At 34.9% G+C, this 20,243-nt stretch overlaps 1 protein-coding gene across 2 annotated transcripts in view; it reads left to right on the plus strand.

Annotated features, from left to right (window-relative positions):
- The window catches only part of LOC149580067 (uncharacterized), a 263,193-nt gene that overhangs the window by 86,240 nt on the left and 156,710 nt on the right, over positions 1-20,243 (plus strand). For both annotated transcript variants that reach the window (XM_089788903.1, XM_089788910.1), the window contains one exon: positions 19,222-19,290. In XM_089788903.1, the coding sequence (XP_089645029.1) occupies positions 19,222-19,274 (53 nt within the window). In that variant the 3' untranslated portion in view covers positions 19,275-19,290. The remainder of the gene's footprint in view (positions 1-19,221; positions 19,291-20,243) is intronic.

Raw genomic sequence — 20,243 nt, forward strand, 5'->3', positions numbered from 1 at the left:
TTTGACATTTCATCAAACACTTTGCAAGCAAGCTCTGATACCACTGTAATATCCCTCGCCTAAACTGACTGGTTTTAGCTTGAGGAATATTGTCAAACACTTATAGGTTTCCTTTCTCTTCTTTGATTTAGTTTGTGTCAAATTTGTTTGATATAGTTTGAATGATGCTAAGCAAATTTAGGATGTTCGCAAATGATATTACAATACCTCTTACAATGAACTAATATGCAAGTGCAATGCTTTTTGGTATTTTCAATGCATATACATGGAAACTAGATATAGAATGCACACCTCCAGCCAATTGACATTTTGACAAACAATTGGCATACAACTATTATGCAGATTATATATGCTATTAGATGGACATTTTGTCAAACAAATGGTATGCAACATATATCTCCTTTATTGAGTTCATTCCCATGTACAATGTTGCTATAAATTTGCCAAGACAAATGGGCTTACAATAATGACTACAACAATGCCAAATCTGATACTAAATTATCACTTACAACAGCAAGATTATATGCCTAAGATTACAATGCTAACTATTAATAGTTGCAAGAGGAACCTAATAGTAGTGATGCCCAAGGATGGAGATGAAAGTTGCAATCGGAATCATGCATAAATACTGTAGCACGACATTGTTTATGCGTATTGTAGTAGCAAGAAAAAAAAATGATTACTAATGGCTTACAAAGATGAATCTTCAGGTCTGTACTCGATAGTCCTTCAATATTCTTCAACACCTTCGGTTATTCCTTGACTGTAAACGAAAATATAACTCCAGAATGAAGCTCTCCTCAATGCCAAATTCAGTGGATATTTCACCACCTCAAATGGTTGCAACATTGAAGAATTGACGCTCTCCAATGGCTAACTGAAATTATAAATCCTTAGTTTCTTTTCTCAAGTTCATATCAAATGCAATTGACAATAATCGGATCCCTAACAATGAAGTTCTCGCATCTATTTATTCTTTTCCTTTACCCTTCTAGTAGGAAATAAAATATTATTTAATTGCACTCTTTAGAAGCTTCCCCCTTTCCAATACAATAATTACTTGTGATTCTAGAAAATACACTGTCTAGAAGCTTTCCCTTTCCAATACAATAATTAGTTGTGCTTTTAGAAAATTATATTAATTAAATATAAAGTCACCTTTATATTTACTTATTTAGTGACTTGAATTTAATTTATTTCTCATTATTTCTCCACTTAGCCTTCGAAGAATGAAAAGGTAAGAACTCCATTGAGGGTCTAAAAGATGGGGAAGATTACAGCACATAAGTCATAAGAGTGAAAAAATCTCAGTTTTTATGACAAAGAAATCCTTTTTTTTTTTCTTAAAACATTTTGGTTAAGATCTTCAGATTTATGGAAGATGACAGCAAAAAGGCAAATCTCTGTAAGAAATTTTCAGACTTTTTTTAAAGGAGAAATCATTACAAGAAAGTGCAAAAATTTCATATTTGTTTCAGCATATCAAGGAAAGCTCAAATTACCAGAAGAAATGTGCAAGCAAATCACAGAGACGGGTCTGCTGTTTCGAACCCAGAAAGTTCTATTTTTTGAGCCAAGATACAAGCTCTAAGGCTTCAGAAAGCTTTCCTTTCTTTCCTCTAAAAATGGCGGCCCAGTAAGGAAAGGAATAGAAGTATCAAAACATGAATGAAATATACACTCAGCTCCATTTTCAAGCTCCAAACAACAAGAAAAGTTTGCCCAAATTTTTTCTTTTTGAGCCACAAAATGTCTGAAATATCAGAAAAAAAGCACCAAGCAATGTGTTCTATGATCAAAAAGTGCTTAGAAAAAGCCTAGAAATGAGTAATGTTATCAGCATAACAGCATAACAGCATATCCAAATTTATCCAAAAAGATGGAAGCCAAAAAATGCAGCAGTCAAAGTCAAGATATTGAAAGATTTGAGCAAATACGCAAAACAAATCCACGAAGTCCTCGAATACCTGCATGTAGAAAACCTATCACAGACAAGAAAAAGACAAGAGGAGGCAAGGGTTTTCTCTGAGAAATATGCAAATGTATTCTCAAATAAAGAAAAGATGTAAAATTATTACAAAAGATCAATACTTATAAAAGGAGATCGAAACTCGAAAGAGTAACCTAAAAAGTTACAAAGGGTAACCTAAAAGGTAAAAGCTAATTAATTATTAAATAGAGAATGCAAAAAGTGCAAAAAGTGAAATTTTAAGAAGGGAGAAAAGGTAATTTAATTAATGAAATGAAATTAACCTTTTCCCCTAACACCCCTCCTTAAGATGAGCAACAATGCAGTTACAAGCAATGTAGAAAGAGCAAGGAAACTACAATGGAATGATGAAAGCAAGCTTGGGTCCCGGCAACAAGGCCTGATAAGGTACACAATCACAATCAAATCTCTATGAAATGGAGAAATAGAGAAAGCCTAGTGGGAAAAACTCTACTCCAAAAATAGATAGCTGAAAACCTAGTGAAGGACTGCAAAAGCCTTCAACTAGAGGAATGTTCCAAAAACTAGGAACAAAGAGCGATAATGAAGAAATATTAGTGAAGTATGAAGAAGTCGCAAACTCTGTCAAAAAGAAATTGCTGATGTGTAGAACCTTCTTTGAAAACCTAGTGAAGGACTGCAGAAGCCTTCAACTAGAGGAATGTTCCAAAAAATAGGAACAAAGAGTGATAATGAAGAAATATTAGTGAAGTATGAAGAAGTCGCAAACTCTGTCAAAAAGAAATTGCCGATCTGTAGAACCTTCTCTAAAAAATTGAACATGACCAGGTAGAGAAGACTATAGTCTACATCGAATCAAGAGGCAAAAAAAGGAAATTAACTGAACTTGGAGATACAAGTGGCATAAAACACCAAAGTTTGAAGAGCTGATCAATTGAACCAAGGAAGCATGAGAAACATCAGAAGAACCCCCCCTAATGCAGACAAGGGTGAGGTGATAGGTAACTGAGAAAGTTGGCCAATAACTCTTGTAAAACAGAAAGAACCAAGAAGATCTAGAGTGAGGAAGAGGCATAGATCTCCAACAACTAACTTATTTCTTCTACCTCTAGACTGTCCTCTCTCCTGGCCGGCTGGAAGCTCACATAAGGAGGAAGAGGCAACAAAGAAAAAAAAAAAATGATGCTTTTAGGGATGAATCCCTAATACCTCTTTCCTCTTCACGTGAATGAAAAAGAGAAAAGGCTTTGCCTTTTTCCAAAAAGCATTTCATTTTGTTAAGTCCCTTAAGTCCATAGCTCATGTGGGTAGAGGAAAAAGGCTTTGCCTTTATATTTTAAAATTTGCTAAAGTTTTGCAAATATCTAGAGTTTTAAAGTTCCTTCATAAATGTAAATTATCAATATTAATTAAAGTGATGGTTTTATATATCTTTTTTATTTATATTTGATATTAAAGCTTTATAATATTTATTAATTTTTAAGATTATAAAAATATTATTTAATTATAATATATTTAAATATTTTTGAGTAAATTATAACTTATTATTAATAAATATATAATATATTGACATTATTAATTGATTTAATGGTCAATTAATAATATCAATATAATTAGTATTTATTAATGTAACGAGAATCAAAATCGGATTGAAATCAGCAAGGCTGAATCGAATCGTGAATCGGCAAATTTGAAATAACCCTTTAAATTTAGAGATTTTAACAATTTAAGACTTATTTCATGCACCCTTTATTGAATATAACTTAAACACACTATAACATCATCAAATAGAAGTTAAAACTTAACATACATAAACATGGAAGTTTGGAATATAAAATCCATCACATACGTAACTATGTTATCTAAAATGTAAATTGTAGGCTAGTTAAAGTAAATAGAAATCAAACGATTATAATGATTCAAATTATAGAATGTATGTAAGATGAAGATCCATAAGACATCAAATCATAAATGTATGTAAGAATCTAAGATGAAGATCCATGAAAGTTTGAAACGTATGTCTATCAATGATTAATTATCAATATCTGTAAACAAAATATAAAAACAAGGCTCCAGCTCAAGCCTCAAGCTCATAGTCATCATCATCCTCAAGCTCGGCTATTGCCTCAGTCTCAGCCTCTTAGTATCTAGTCTGCCTACTAGAAAGGCGTCTAATGTAGGTCCTAGAGGACTGCTGAGCCATATCCCCCGCATGTAAGATGGGCCCATGAACATCGCTAGGGCTTGTGTTTGTGCATGCGTGTGTGTGTCTACCAATGCCTGAAGAACGTGCTCTACCTGCCTCAACCTCTATATCCACCTGGTCAACCCACACATGGTCTTCCTCAGTGAAGACTGGATCCACAACCTCTGTGAGCCACTCTGATTCTGGATCAATCTCCTTTGAAATGATCGAAGAGGAGTCAGTGCCCAAAATATGTTTGATCCTAAGACGGAGGATGTAATGAACAAAGACAAGATCATTCAACCTCTGCACTGTCAACCTATTTTTCCTCTTCGAGTGGATGTGCTTGAACATGGACCAACTGCGTTCACATCCAGAAGTGTTGCTTGGCTGACTCAGAATATGGATGACAATTTTTTGAAGTTTTGGGGTTGTGGCCCCAAACTTTTGTCACCATCTATCTAAAGTAAGGGAAAATAAAAACAATTAGTCTCATTTACAAATTACAAATTATAACTCTAAAATTACATAATCAACTTTATGTTTAGAATCTAGATTCATGAACATTGAATATATTATTTAATTTTTACTTGGCTGTATTGTTGCCCAAGCATCTATGGCCATCCTGCTAGAGAAAAGTGGCCCTTCTTTATTATTGAACTTATCGACCTCAATAATTGCAGCAGCGCTATTCTCATCACTACTCAACCTCTAGATCACTGTATATAATCCGGTGAGAACCTTCTCATCTGCCTTGAAGTCAGGACGCAAACGAAATGCCGAATTCAAAAGGTGAGCTGCTACATGGATGGGTCTGTGGAGTTGATTCTACCATCTCCTATCAATGATATCCCAAATAGGGATATACTTCTCCTGTACTCTTGCATACTGGGCTCTAATGGCCTCCTTGGCCCTATCCATGCCCTCATATATGTAGCCCATAGAGGGCTTCTCCCCATCAACAGTTTGTAGGAGAGATACAAGGGGCTCAGTGGCGTACATATAAAGTAAAACAAAAATTTGAGTCAAAACTTAAATATAGAATAAATTATAATATAACTTAAGGTAAAACTAAATCATTAAACAATTAGCATAGTAAATTGTAAAATACTAAATGTTAAATTGCAATAAATTTACCTTAAGGATTTCTCTAGCAGGTTTCCAAAAACCATCATCATCAAATATGCAATCCACCATATCTATCCCTGCAGTGGTCGCAGCATAGGAAGATGAAATCCACTCCCGCCCAACAAACATGCTCCTCAAATCATCCCTTGATGTCAACAAGGACTGCAAGGTGATGAAATTTGAGGCAAACCTCGTGATCCCTGGACGAGCTAACTCCTTGCCTCCTGTGTACTTCCTCATTGTGCTAAGGACAAATGAATGATTATAAATAAACTTGCATATATTTTTTTCCCTTCCCATACATGACTTGACCGACTCAAGTTTGCCAAATTCCTCCAACATGAGGTCAATGTAGTGTGCCACACAAGGGGACCAAAATATGGTGGGGTGCCTCTCCATCAAAAGTTTACCTACAACAATTTTAAGTTAATTAGAAATTCAAATTTCAAACATGTTAGAACTTAGGAAACTTAGAAATTCTAAGTTAGAATTAGAAAAAGTTCAAAATTCAAATAAATTTATTTTCAAAACTTGAAAAGTTAAAAGTTTACCTGCAACAACATAACTTGCTTCATTATCCGTCACCACTTGCACCATATGCTGTTCCTCCACCTCTGCTATGCCTTCCTCAATAACCTCACATAAGTATGTGGCATTTTTTATATGAGTGGAAGCATCAATGGATTTGAGGAACATGGTATATCCTACAAGTAACAAAACAACAAATTATAATGTTAAATGGATCATCAACAAATTAGCAATCAACAAATCAAAATTTGAAATAGTCAATCATGATTCAAAATTATGTATGTAGGAAAGTAGAATGATCAATCACCTTCACAGGATACAAGAAAATTGAGGAGTGTTCTTCCCCTCCTATCTGTCCAACCATCAGTCATAATGGTGCAACCCTTTTCGATCCAATCCTTTCGGTTGTCCTCAAGCTCAACCCTCATATCCTCTACCATTTCATCCAAGAGCTATCCACTCAACTCAGCCTCAGTTGGGGCTTTAAACCCCGGACCACAAATAGCAACTGCATCTATCATGTTCTGTCAATAAGGAGGCCTATCACAAATAGATAATGATATTGATTAGAAATTTAGATGTCAAAAACGCAAATCATAAAACAAGTAGATATAATTAATATTTTACTTTTATTTTAAGTTTAACTTTAAAGAAAACAAAGAAAAAAGAATCAATTACTTGGTAGCATCATGAATCTCCTTATTCAAACCCATGCCCTCAAGCGTGGGTTGGGAGCCAGGGGTAGTGCGGGGCACAAAGTAATTATCCATTTTGTTTTTCCACATTCTAGGTCGCAATAGGTTGGTGTTGGACTCTGTCTCAATATAAGACCGACTACCACTAGCACTCGCATGAGCATTAGAACTAGGATGAAAAGGAGGCCTGGAAGAACCCTCTCGAACACAACCTATGGATGCGGAAGTTGATGCAGATGCATATGTAGATTTGCAGATGCGGAAGCATGCGAGCCAATACCTCTTAACCCTTCAAGTTGCATTTTCTTATTCAATTTGTCTTGTTCAATTTTTCTAATGCCACTAAACAATTGCATTTTGCTTCAGCAGTTTGTTGAGTGCAAATTGTGACATCATGTCCAGGCATAGTAGCAATGTGGTATTCCAATCTATAGATACTTCCAGAATTTATTTTTTCTTTACAAAATATACATTTTATTTCAAATTTGATTCTTCCAAGAAACTCTTCATCATATTTCCAACATTCATCTTTTTTACCCATTGTGGAAAATGAAAGCAAAGGGCTGCTGTAATAAAAGATTCATGTAAAATATCAAAGTTTGAAACTAATAAACAAAAGCTACAAAACAACAAACCCTAGTTTGCAATTTAGTAAAAATAAAAAACATTCAAGATTTGCAGATGAAAACTAAAAAAATTTAACAAAAAATGCATAATACACTAACATGCAAAAAAAAAACCAGCACTTACCTCTTGCAAATGAGTTGAGGAGTGTTGATATTGACTCCTTAACGCTCCCAATGCAATTTATGGCCTCCCCAGATGGACATTTGATCTCTTTGGTGCTCTTCCTTTTTATCGGTTGGAAACCTATAGTTTTTCTTTTCTCTTCTTCTCTCTTACTCTTCTTCTCTTCTACTCATGCTAAGCAATTAGAAGGCCCTCTAAGGTTATAACAAAGAGGAAAGGCAAAAAAGAAAGCAAATGAAACATGTTTTTTTTAATAATTTTCAAGTCAACTTTCTAGCTGCCATGGGCGATTCACAGGAGAGATTCATGCGATTTTTGGGATGAATTGCCTGAATTGGCGATTCATGCCAAAAAATCGGCTCCAGCGATTCAAGACTCATAAAAAATTGTCAAGCATGAATCTTATCGCGATTTGGACGATTTTTAGGCGATTTTAGGAACTATGGTATTTATTAATAATAATTATAAATTTCTCATTTTAAATATTAAATATGTTATAAATAATGTTTATATTTTTATATATTAGCTGTTAATAGATATCTTTGGTAAAATGCTAAAAAGATATGGAAGCAAGTTGCATATATTTTCAGGCTGAGGAGAGTTATTGCATTTTAGTGACTTTTGGAGGTCCTTTCGGGGATAAGAGTATATTTATGAGGAGCAATTATGATGATATTATCAGGTCATGACTTTTTGGGCATTTGTACACCTTTTTGAAGTCTTTTTATGAGCTAAAAAGTGCTTTTTTGACTGAGCTCACCCAAGAAGTGGGTGTTTGCATTTATGAGGTAGTTGGCGGTAAAATGCATAAGTATTGAGCTTTGGGCTCATTTGTAAGGAGGTTATGATTATGCAAAGGAAATTTTCGTGACATACTCTTGTGTCCTTGGTATTTTTTGCAGCTTTTGTAATTTAGTTTTGATATACTTGATATATGTACTGAGTCATTTAGTGATAGTTTCTGATTTGAAATTCAGCCTTAATCCTTTTTGTTACTATGTGTGAGTAAGATCTGATTGATAAAAGTGTTATTTGAATTTTAGGATTCCTTATCATTCTATCTCAGTTATCACCTTGTTGCAGTTTGTACTTTTGCTTGTAGGTTATAATTTGTCTTCCATTTTGGGATTGTTATGTGAATGTTTTCATGTTTTCCTTAACTCTTATTATCAGGATCTTATTATTAAATATTAATGCAAGCCAGTATAGGATCTACGTTTTGTGATCAGCAAGGGGAGTTTCACTGTTTTGATAGCAATTGTATTTTTAGTATTCATAAGTTTTTGGTGTATCACCTTTTAGCTAGTTTCAGTTTCAGGTTTCTTTCTGCATCTTTCTCCCTTTTCCTATCAAGTCCAATTCGTTTTAAGTTACAAGAGTTTAAGTGATTATCCAATTAGAACCGGCCTAGAACCCGAAGATTCATTCCTATTTCTGGTATACCCACTACTCAGGAGTGTTTGCATGTTTCCCGGAGTGACTAAGTTTTAGGATTCAGTTAGGGTGCAACTTTTAGAGATAAAGATAACCAATATTATAAAATAATAAATCACATAGAAGAGAACACAAGACATAAAGATTTAACGTGTTTCACCTCATACCTAGGCTGCATCCACCAAACAACGAGTTCAATACTATTATTTTCTAGAGATTACAACTTGATTACAATCTGTAATCCCTTACAGCTCAATACTGCCGCAAGAAGTAATTATTGCATCACACTTTATGAAATCTCTAACTCTAAGCCTTTTTATACAACTATTTTTGCTGCTTTAGGGTTAAAGTTAGTTATAACATGTTGGCCCAAAAATGATGATAAAATAGCCCCAAATTTTTTTTTCTTGGGGGCTATGCCTCCCAATCCCTACTCAAGGCTTGATCCTAAACCTTGCCAAAGAATTATGGAGTATGTATAGTACTTCTCTAATCACTCACCAAAAAGTAGCAATCTCCCACTTGAGAACTAATCAAGCTCCACACCATACAACAATCTCCCACTTGGAGACTGATACTGTAGCAATTCTACTACACCATGAGGCTACCATTGGATTAACGCACCCTGGACTCATCTATACCTTTATTCTGTTAAGTCAAGAAGCCCAACCGAAGTTGATGAGGAGTTTAACTTCTCCCATGTCACTACATTTGTAAACATATCTATTGGATTGTCATATGTATGTATCTTGTCTAGCTTTAACTATCCATCATCCAAATCTGACCAAATGAAATTGTACCACAACTATATATGTTTTGTCTTTGAATGCAAAGCATAATTCTTAGCAAGATGAATGGCACTCTGGCTATTTATAAACAAAATATTATCCCTCTATAGGTGTTACAATTCATCTAGGAAGAACTAAAGCCATATCATCTCTTTGGCTGCCTCTGTAGGAACAACATATTCTGCCTCTGTATTGGATAAAACAATCACCTTCTGTAACCGAGAAACCCAGTTCACTGCTGCCCCACCGATAGTAAATACATATCCTGTAGTACTCCCCCTGGTATCAATATCCCCTATCAGATTTGAGTCTACATAGCTCTGTAAGTTAGTAGTAGAGCCCCCAAAATGTAAACACTTACTGGATGTTCCTATCACATACTTGAGAATTGATTTGATTGCATTTCTATGCTCAATTTCATGATGACTCATATACCTGCTAACGACTCCAATTGCATGTGCTATATTTGGCCTTGTACATACCATAGCATACATTAAGCTTCCTATAGCTGAAGCATAAGGGAACCTTGGACATCTTATCCTCCTCTTCTTGTCTCTTCGGACACATCTCTTTAGTAAACTTCAAATGAACAAGTAAAGGTGTGTTGACAACTTTAGCATTCTCCAAAGAGAAACGTTGCAACACTTCAATATAATCAGCCTGAGATAATTTCAATTTTCTGTTTTTCCTATCTTTATAAATTTTATTGCAAGGATTTGATTTGCTGCCCACAAATCCTTCATAGAAAATGAATGTGCTAACTGTTGCTTTAACCCTTTAATGTGATCCATGTTAGAGACAACTACAAGCATATCATCAACGTATAAACATAACATGATCTAGTTGTCATCATTCAACCTCTTAAAAGAAACACAATGATTTGAATGACACCTACTGTATCCATGCTCATGCATAAACTGTCAAATTTCAAATACCATTGCGGAGGTGCTTGCTTCAAGTCATATGAACTTTTCTGCAACCTGCACCTTAAGTTCTCTTTACTTTTGACCTCAAATCCCTGTGGTTGTGTTATATATCGCTTCATCCAAATCACCATGAAGAAATGTTGTTTTAACATTAAGTTGCTCCAAATGCAAATCTGCAGTAGCCACAATACTTAAAACAATGCAAATAGAAGTCATTTTAACAAGAGGAGAGAATATCTCATCAAAATCAATGTCCTTTTTCTGTGCAAATCCTTTCACAACTAACCTGAGTTTAAATCTTTTCTTACCTTCAGCCTCTTCTTTCAACCTATAAACCCATTTATCCTATAAAGCCCTTTTACCTGCAAACAACTTACATAAATTCCAAGTCTTTTTTTTAGCAAAGAGTCCATTTCTTCTGTCATTGTAGACTCCCACTGAGTCTTAGTATCCACCTGCACAACTTCATCATAACATTCAGATTCACCAACATTAGTTAGTAAAATAGAGTACAAAGAGGGAGAAAATCCTTTTGGAGGTTTGCTTAGCCTTGTTGACCGTCTAACATTCACTGGGGTGTGTGGTATTTGTTGTTGCAGTTGTTGCAGAGCATGAGGGACTATTGGAACATCTTTCTTTTGAGCATCATCCAACACTACATAATCATTTTTTTCTTCTCATGTTGCTGCGACAGATTTTTGTACAACGCTTTCTCATTGAATATGATATCCATGCTTCTCACAATTTTACGATTTTCAAAATCCCAAAGCCTATAACCAAATTCATTAGTACCATATCCAACAAATACACATTTCTTTGACTTAGCTTTCAATTTGGTTCTATTTTCAAAATTTGTATGTGGAAATGCTTCACAACCCGAAGGTTTTGAGAAAATAATAAATCACCTTCTTATCAGTCCATGCTTGCTCTGGAATACCACAACCTACAAGAGTAGAGGGACCTTTTTTAATCAAACATACAACAATTTTGATATCCTCTACCCACATGTTTAAGGGCAGCCCAACATGCAATGTCATATTCCTTTCATACTCCATTATTGTCCTGTTCATGCATTCAACCACTCCATTTTGCTGTGGAGCCCTTGGAATAGTTTTCTGTTTGCGAATACCATTAGTGGAGCAATAATCTTAAACTTCATAACTGCAATACCCACCACCATTATCAGATCTGAGACATTTTAGCATTTTACTAGTGTCATTTTCAACCAAGCATTTCGATTTCTTAAAATTTTGAAATACATTAGATTTCAGTCTAAGGAAATAAATGCATACTTTTCTAGTTCCATCATCAGTAAATGTAACATAATAATAAGAGCCACCAAGGGAAGATATGTGATTTGGTCCCCATACATCTGTGTGCACAAGCTCTAATTTCTCATTTTTCTTTTCCTTCCCACTCTTCACAAAACTCACTCTCTTTTGCTTTCCATACACACAACTTTCACAAAAATTCTCACTAATGCTTCCAAAAAATTTTTGTAATTAGAATCTTTCTCCTTGGCCGATGTTTGAAGGAAGATATTACAATCTTTGTCTTCATCTTCAATATTTGTCATAGAGATAGATTGTTTCCAATATTATAAGGTGAAATTTAATAAAAAACTTATTGCATCTATTGACAAAGGTTTGAACACAAGGGTGCGAATGAAGATTAGATGACGATTTTTGAATTTACAGGAGACTCCAAGTTTGGGAAAGGAACACTAGATGAGTTGAGTGTATGGAATAGTTGTGGAGAGTTCTTGATTCTTGGCTTGTGTTCAAATTGGTACTGTATTGCTATTCGAAGTCAGGTCAATGAAAATTGGGAGTTCTGAATGCATCTATGATGCCACTAGGCTTCCATATAAGCCTATGGGTTTCTTCACTTTCGAAACATGGTAGGGTGAAATGTTATTATGAGAGTACTTGTTGAATAAATATTAGATTTGTAAGACTAGGACTTTAGACAAGAATATTGCAAATCGTCGGAGTGATCTTTGGGAAACTTTCTTAGGAAGTGTGAAGCTTATCTTGGATTGGGATAAATGTTTGAGAATTCTAAGATTTTTTGTCATGATAGCGAATTGGGAGTTTTCACAGAGTTGTGTTTGCTGAGTCCTTACTTGAGAACATGTGCATGAAAAGGGTATACTAAGCTACCATCACAAATTATTGGTTGCCAATGCTGGAGACTTGAGGATGCTGTTTTAGATCAATATATACACTTTGTCAACACGAATTTATATTCTCTAATTCATGGGCTTAATACAAAGATTGATATTAAATGCATGGGGAATGTGCCGATAATTGATGTTGTCTATAACTTGACCATTTATTGTCTTACTTTAGATTGATATAACAATTTCTGAGCACAGGTAATGCTACTTTAAATTTGCTAATCAAATTAAAGGTAGCCGCCAATGTATTTGGACCCTTCATGTTCAATGATAGTCTTGTTCATGTCATAAAGCGCAAGATCAAGACTTTGCAAATAATGTTTGAGCAGTTGCTAAATGAATTTGTGGATATTCTAAATGATTTAAAGCGCAATTCTCAGATTGTCAAGATACTGAAATCAAATAGTCAAGTTCATTTTCAATTGTACAAGGTCGTCACTCTCATTATTGTTTCCATATGGATGCCTTTTCACTTTGTCATCAAAGTGAAGTTTGATGTGCATTGGTGCTATAGTTGAAGACAGGGATGCATCTATTGGTCAAAAAGAGACAATGACATAATCAGGTTAGAGTTCTCATGGTTGTAGTTAAGAAAAACCCAGTTTTGATGTCAAGAAGTGATGGGTAATGGGTATGTATTAATGCGTCGTTACTGGCAACCAATTTTGTGCGGGAAAAAACCAAGACTTAATAGAGACTCTTTGGAAATCTTGTCTGACTTCTTAAATTGTTTATCTGCAACTATTTTTTGTAAATAGTCCCATTTTCTTTCACTGTATGACAAGTGGTTCAATCAAACCAGATTTTTTGGAGTGTGAAGTAAAACGTTTTTATATGCATATTTAATTTCTTGAGGAAGAGTTAGTTTATTGTAATAGGACAACTCACTGCAGTGTGAGGTAGCTAATGAAACATGTATAAAATGAACCAACTTTTTCTGGGTAGTTTTAACATTTACCTGTAGAGAATAGTAGTATCTAGTTATGTCAAAGATACATGGTCTAGAAAAAGTCATGAAAGATCCTGTTAAGATACAAAAATAGTTAGCCTAAAATTCACAACCTAATAGAAGAAGAAAATTCTCGGCATGTATGATGAGTATAACACACTTTCACTAAAGGTTCAAAAAGATTTAACCTTCTCTAGTTTCATGGATTTCATCCAAATATTGAGCACTTCAATGGAAAAGAAACACTATCATGAATTGGCTCAAGACCTACTTCACGAGATAAGTGCAAAACTTTATATGGAGAGTTACGAGTTGTCATTATTCAGCCCACGGGTGAACAAAAATACAAACCATCTATTGAAGAAAAGCATCATGAAGCTGTCATTGAAACAACTGGACCAATGCATGAAGGAGAGACCAAAGAGGAGGAGTGAATGTAAAGGAAATAAAAGCATTGAGTTTGCAGGTTATAGGTTGTTTGGAGAAAGAACAAGCAACTACAAGTGATTTGCAGTCTTTACACTATCATGGGAAAGATGTTAATGATTACATATATTTATTGATCGGTAGCCTAGAGGTAGAGGTATCGTATTGTGCTTCTTATGGCAGTGCACTTGATACTCCACATCTTATGTGGTTGCTGATGCTTATTTTGGTCTAGGTTTAGTTGTCCCTACATATGGTGTGTTTTCTCTTGTGGTGGATATGTTTTTGCCCATTTTGCTGTCCCTATTTCGTATCCGCAGCTGGACATTGAAGATGGCATTCATGACATTGATATGTGTAATGAAATGCAGTTGCCCAACTCAAGTGTATTTGATTTCTCTCCTACATTTGCGAATTCACCAATGAAGATAGTCAAATGAAAGTAATTGAAGATAAAATTATTGCAGCTGTAACACATTGTAATGAGATATATGGAATGATTGTAAAACACCTTTAGAAAAGAAACAAGTGGAGGGAAAACAAAAGGGGCTCAAAGAGGATTTTTCGCAGTTGTTAGTGGTCAAAGAAGGACTGTAAACAATGGGATCAGATTATCTACATCATCTTTCAGATTGTGACCATCTCCTTATCTTGTATAAATTTATTCATAAGCATTGAGGAAGAAGGAAGAAGTAGACACAGTTAGCAATGAGCCCAAGAATACTAAGGCTACCTTAGTGGCACTTTGGGTAGCTGGAAATCAGATTGTTGGGTTTAATCTGAAATTAAATTTGTCACCCTTTACTTTAGCTCAACATTTAGATTTTTATAGTTGAGGACAACCAACTGGTAATTGAAGTTTATGAACTTTGAGTGGTTGAGTTGGCACAAGAAGGTTAAATTAGCAGCAGTGAGATAGTTGCATGCAAGTATGATGCTAAGAAGAGTTCACATAATGGTACAAATTACAGCTTTGGGGTTACAACTTTAACATGGAGTGCTCATTGTTTTTATTTTGATGTAGGACTTGATGATGCACAAGAGTGGATTAGCCTAGGGATTGCATCATCCATATAGGGATGGAGGGTCGTCATCTTTAGAATATGGGACTAGAGGATACAAGTATTTGACTTAGATGATTACGGGTTATTATTTGTAGGGACACTAGTTAGTTTTCCATTTTACTGATATGTATCTGAGAGGGTTAATTACTTCTATAACACAAAGATTTTATATAGATACATGGTTACAAGGTGATTATGGTATTAGTAGTTGCAAGTTGGAAAACTGGCGAAGTCAACACATTTGTGGGAGATTGGTGAAGGTTGGGGATAGTTGTTGGTTGTAGTTAACTTTAGTGATTTGTATCTCCTCATAGCTGATGGGTGTATGAGTAGTTTCTTTTGGGACTTGAGTGTAGTTTAGGTGGGTTCCATAGATTGACTTCACCACTTTTGGCATGGTGAAGATGATATCATAGTTGAGAAGTAGGAGTCTGACGATCTTCGTGGCATGCTTCTATTCATAGTTCGAGATTCCTTGGTTGCATCAAGATTACAATTAGGATTCACATTTGAGCATTGTAGCATGTTTAGTGTGTTGAAAGGATATTGGTTCACCCTTGGCCTTCTTGGACATGTTTTGATTTAGGTGGATTATTCTTATGCAAGGGGGTTGGATAGTGGCATGATGTTTGTCCTTGCACATTCGTGGGAGGAGAGTTTGGATGATTTTTTGAGTTGCTTTCTTTTGAGATGTTCAGTCTTGCGACACCTATAGTTGGATTAGTCCACTACTTCTAGTATACGGATGTTGTGATTGTGTCAGTTTTGCAGGCATTGTTAGTTCCATTGGTGTAGGTATTAAGGGAGTTGGTGATATCATGGGCATTACACATGTCTTCTCTTGGGATTGTGTAAGAATCTTTATTGGTTCTAACTCCAAAAAACTCCAAATTGCTTTACTATTTAGATGCTTGACATTTTGTCAAACACTTTGCATGCAAGATTTATCTCACTGTCTTTTATTTTTAAATTGTTTTTGCTTGCTTGGAATGGTTTGAAATGAATTTTAAATGCTTGCAAATGATTACTAAGATATCTAGGCAAAGAACTAAATTGCGAGTGCAATCTTTGTGTTTTGGAATGCATACATATGATTTCTACATGTAAAATGTACACTTACAGCTAATAGGCATTTTCACAAAAATTAGGCATGCAATCTAATTAATTGATTATGTGCAGTTTAGGTATTTCATTCCATCAAACACTTGCTGTGCATTCTTATTCTTCGACATTGAATTTAAACAAACTACAATGCTATTATGTATGAAGAAATTAGAACACTATTGGAACCTGTAGTACTTCTCTCAAATTGATGATTCTTTGATAACTGAATGTAACTAATAATGAAAGCACTGTCCAACAAAAGCGTGCTTGTCTTCAAAGCAGAGCCTGTAATGTTCCCCATCTTTTAGACTTGTTAACTCCTGAATTTACACCCTAAAACTAAGCACTAAAACACTTAGAAGTTCTGGATAACATGGGAAAAATCACGAGTTTGTGGGTAAACTATAAAGATGACTAAACCTCTAGATTCTAGGCCGGTTCCTATTTGATATTATGTGATGCCTCACCGAAACTATTGAAAACTGTAAACTTGTCAGGAAAAGGGATAAGAGGTACGGAATGAAATATTTCTTAAACCTAAGAGGTGATGTACCCGGACAAAATAAGGGATTTTGATATCTCAGCAACACATGATAGGAATACTGACAACAATAAGATACAACTTTGACGAAAACCTCTGCATAACAGTATTTCAGAAGAAGGCTCAAATGAATAACATCAAAAAGATATAAACCACAATTGATATTATTTCCATCAAGACGCACAACTTATGACCTATGCATGACAATTTCACTAACTCAAATAGATGTGGAAATGAGACATAAACTTAAAGGTTCTTTAGAAGAACACAAAAAATAAACATCAATCACCAATTTTACACAGAAAGAATGAGTCCCAAAGTAGATCCAGCTCGCTATATTATTCCTTCAAAGGCCAAAAACATCAGGTCCCAATGATACAATCCAGAAAAGATAAATGCAGAAGACCATAAAAATGGCACAACAGCTTTTCCCTTCTCCAAAACTGAACCCGTTTACAATCAAAATCCCCAGACTAAATACAAACCGCTTGGGGTCGAATCCATGATAGAAAGCCCTAAAAAAGCATGCAAAACCCATCCAAATGAATGATAAGTGACTGATGAAGTGCGCCAAGTCATAGAAGAACTTATGACACACTCATGATCACCCAGAAAAACACTTCAGCTAACCATAAGGACTCCAAGTTACCATTTCAAAGCTCAAATTCGACGCATTATGAGCCCACAAAATACTCTTTAAATGACTTGAAAGCCATTAGTTAGAACTCCAAGTTCTCCCAACTAACAAATAGGTAATTAGAGTGTTTACCTAGTTAAGTTAATTTTAACACGAAATTGACTCCACCTCCATTTCACATTGCATTAAAATTTTATTATTAAATAACTGACCTATAGTTGGTCAATTAATTTAATAATAATCACAATTTTTATTGCGCAAATAGTGAAATATAAAAGTTTAAGAATAATCGCTAATCATACTATAATCAAAATATTAAAACAAAAGAAAGCGTGACTTCGAAAGTCACTTTGTGGACCCGAAATTCCTTTAGAAAGGAATTAATCTGCATGTTAAATCGCAAAAGGCAAAAGAAGGTCTTCATTTGCTCATTTGCGAGCCCTAAAAAGCAGACATATAGGGTTTGAAACCCTAGCCGCACTCCTCACTCCTTTGGACCTGCATGTGAAACCGATTTTGCATTCTTTTAATGGAGGAGCGTATCTTTAGCTTGTGCTTCAATGTTCTAGCTGCGTTTTGCACATACACTTGGCTCTATTTGTTGGATGCCGCTTTGCACTTGTTGTTGCCATAAATTCTGTTTATTCTGAATACTTTGATGAGGGCATTCACGGCATACAACTGTGAGAAATGCCGTGTTGAAGACATGGTATATACTTGTAAGTACTCTTGCCTTGTTGGTTGTATACACGGCATTTAGATATATAACTGAAAAACATTTCTTTTGCTGTTGATATTAATCTCTAGGCTGCCGTTTTTTGTATGTTTATGGAAAGTGCTTGACTCTAGAACTTGATACTTTACCTCTGCTGCTGTAGCCGTGACTGGAAATTGCATCGTCTGCTATATATCTTTGAACACGTTTTTCTCTTTTTCCTCTTTGCTGTAGGTTTCATTTTATTGAATGAAATTGCACCAAAAGTGCATTCATTTGAAATACATCTCACTGTTTGCCTTGCAAAAAAGATATGCGTACACATACAGGTTTTCAAAAGTGTCTGCTGTTGACTACGTATACTCTGCATGAAAATGATGTTTCCATGAACGAGGTCAGCATTGAAATATTCTTGGAATATACTTAAGGTTCTGTATAGAGATGTGGCATTTGCTGTTTTCATTGATGCATTTTCAGTTTAGCAAAAGTCTTGGTTGAACTTGAAATCTTTGCTGTTGTAAATATTTGCTTGGTTACCATGAGCATACGTTCTTATACACTTATGTTTATAGCTGTTTCCATGCAATTTTCTGTAGGGTTTGCATGAATCTTGAGAATACTGGCTCGCTGAAGTGGATGCTTCAAATGACAAACTTTTGCTCACTATTTTATGAATACTAAAAGTAGAACTTGCTGGAAATGTTTACGAATTTGAACTGTTCACTCTTTGGCTGGAAATGTTTACTTCTTTGCTCAGCACGTCTTATGAATGTTGCAATTGTTCCTTAACTTGTAGCTTGCTATAGATGCACATTGTATTCTATATCTCGTTGTATCTCCCATGTTTGTTCTTGCCCTGTTTCCTCTTTGCATTTATGCGTAATAGCTTTCCTGTGAATGCATTCTTCTTGTACTTTTCAACTGTATAGGATATGATCTTTGCTATAGTTGAAGGTGAATTTATGTATTTCTTCTAGTCTGCTGCAGGAGGAACATGAAATATATGATCTGCATTCTTTCTTTTACTCTTCTTCTTTACAAGGTTCGAGCACGGGCTCGTGACACTTGTAACCAAACTGTTACTATTCTTTGACATTGATTATAGCTTACTTTCTTTTGCAATGAAATGCATCAACAGATGGAATACATTTAGCAGTAGAGATATTCAGTCATTGCTTAGATCCTTCGGGATCTAATATCATTTCTTTTCATCTTTTGTAGCTGTTGGGGATTCAAACTTGGAGCTGGACAGAGCAATCATAGGAAATCTATAACCAGTCAAAGCAAAAGGCAATGACTAGTTATCTCTAAACTTGCTTCTTCCCTTTGAACATATTTTATCTATTCGTGTATTCCTTTATGAAAGAAAGTTAGCTAGGAAGTTATACTCACGGCTTTTGTGAGACCCTTTACTTTCAGTATTTCAGTCATTTTAATCAATTGTAAATGAAAATTGTACATATCAGTTATGATTTATACAATGAACATTGTCCTTCTTTGCTCAAAATAAAAGTGATTTTAAAATGGAAATGAACTGAGACAAATGCATGAATGGCTTATGAATTCTTATGCAATGTTACAAATAAATTAAATCTTAGCATGTGTGAAAATTTAGTAACAAGACTCTCAATGAAGTTCTTGGCTTTTCATTCTCCGAAGGCTAAATGGAGAAATGAGGAGAAATAAATTATATTAAAGTTCATAAATAAATAAATCTAAAGGTGACTTTATATTTAATTAATTTAAGTTTCTAGAAGCACAACTAATTATTGTATTGGAAAGGGGGAAGCTTCTAGAGAGTGCATTTTTTAGAAGCACAACTAATAATTGTATTGGAAAGGGGAAGTTTCTAGAGAGTGCATTTAAAAAATATTTTATTCCCTTCTAGAAGGGTGAAGGAAAAGAATAAATAGAGGCAAGAGCTTCATTGTTAGGCATCTGATTATTGTCAATTGCATTTGATATAAACTTGGGAGAAGAAACTAAGGGTTTCTGATTTCAGTTAGCCATTGGAGAGCATCAATTCTTCAGTGTTGCAACCATTTGAGGTGGTGAAATATCCATTGAATTTGGCATTCAAGAGAGCTTCATTCTGGAGTTCTACATTTATTGTTGGCTGCACTGTCTACTACTGTGCCGTGAACAGTAGGCGTGCTACAATACTTGGCTTGATTATGATTCCAATTTCATCTCCTTCATTGGGGGATTTGTATATCAGGTTCTACAATCAATTTGCATCATTT

Source organism: Cupressus sempervirens, chromosome 1 (genome assembly GCF_028749045.1).
Source record: "Cupressus sempervirens isolate cs-2001-9-10 chromosome 1, ASM2874904v1, whole genome shotgun sequence".
Lineage (NCBI taxonomy): Eukaryota > Viridiplantae > Streptophyta > Pinopsida > Cupressales > Cupressaceae > Cupressus > Cupressus sempervirens.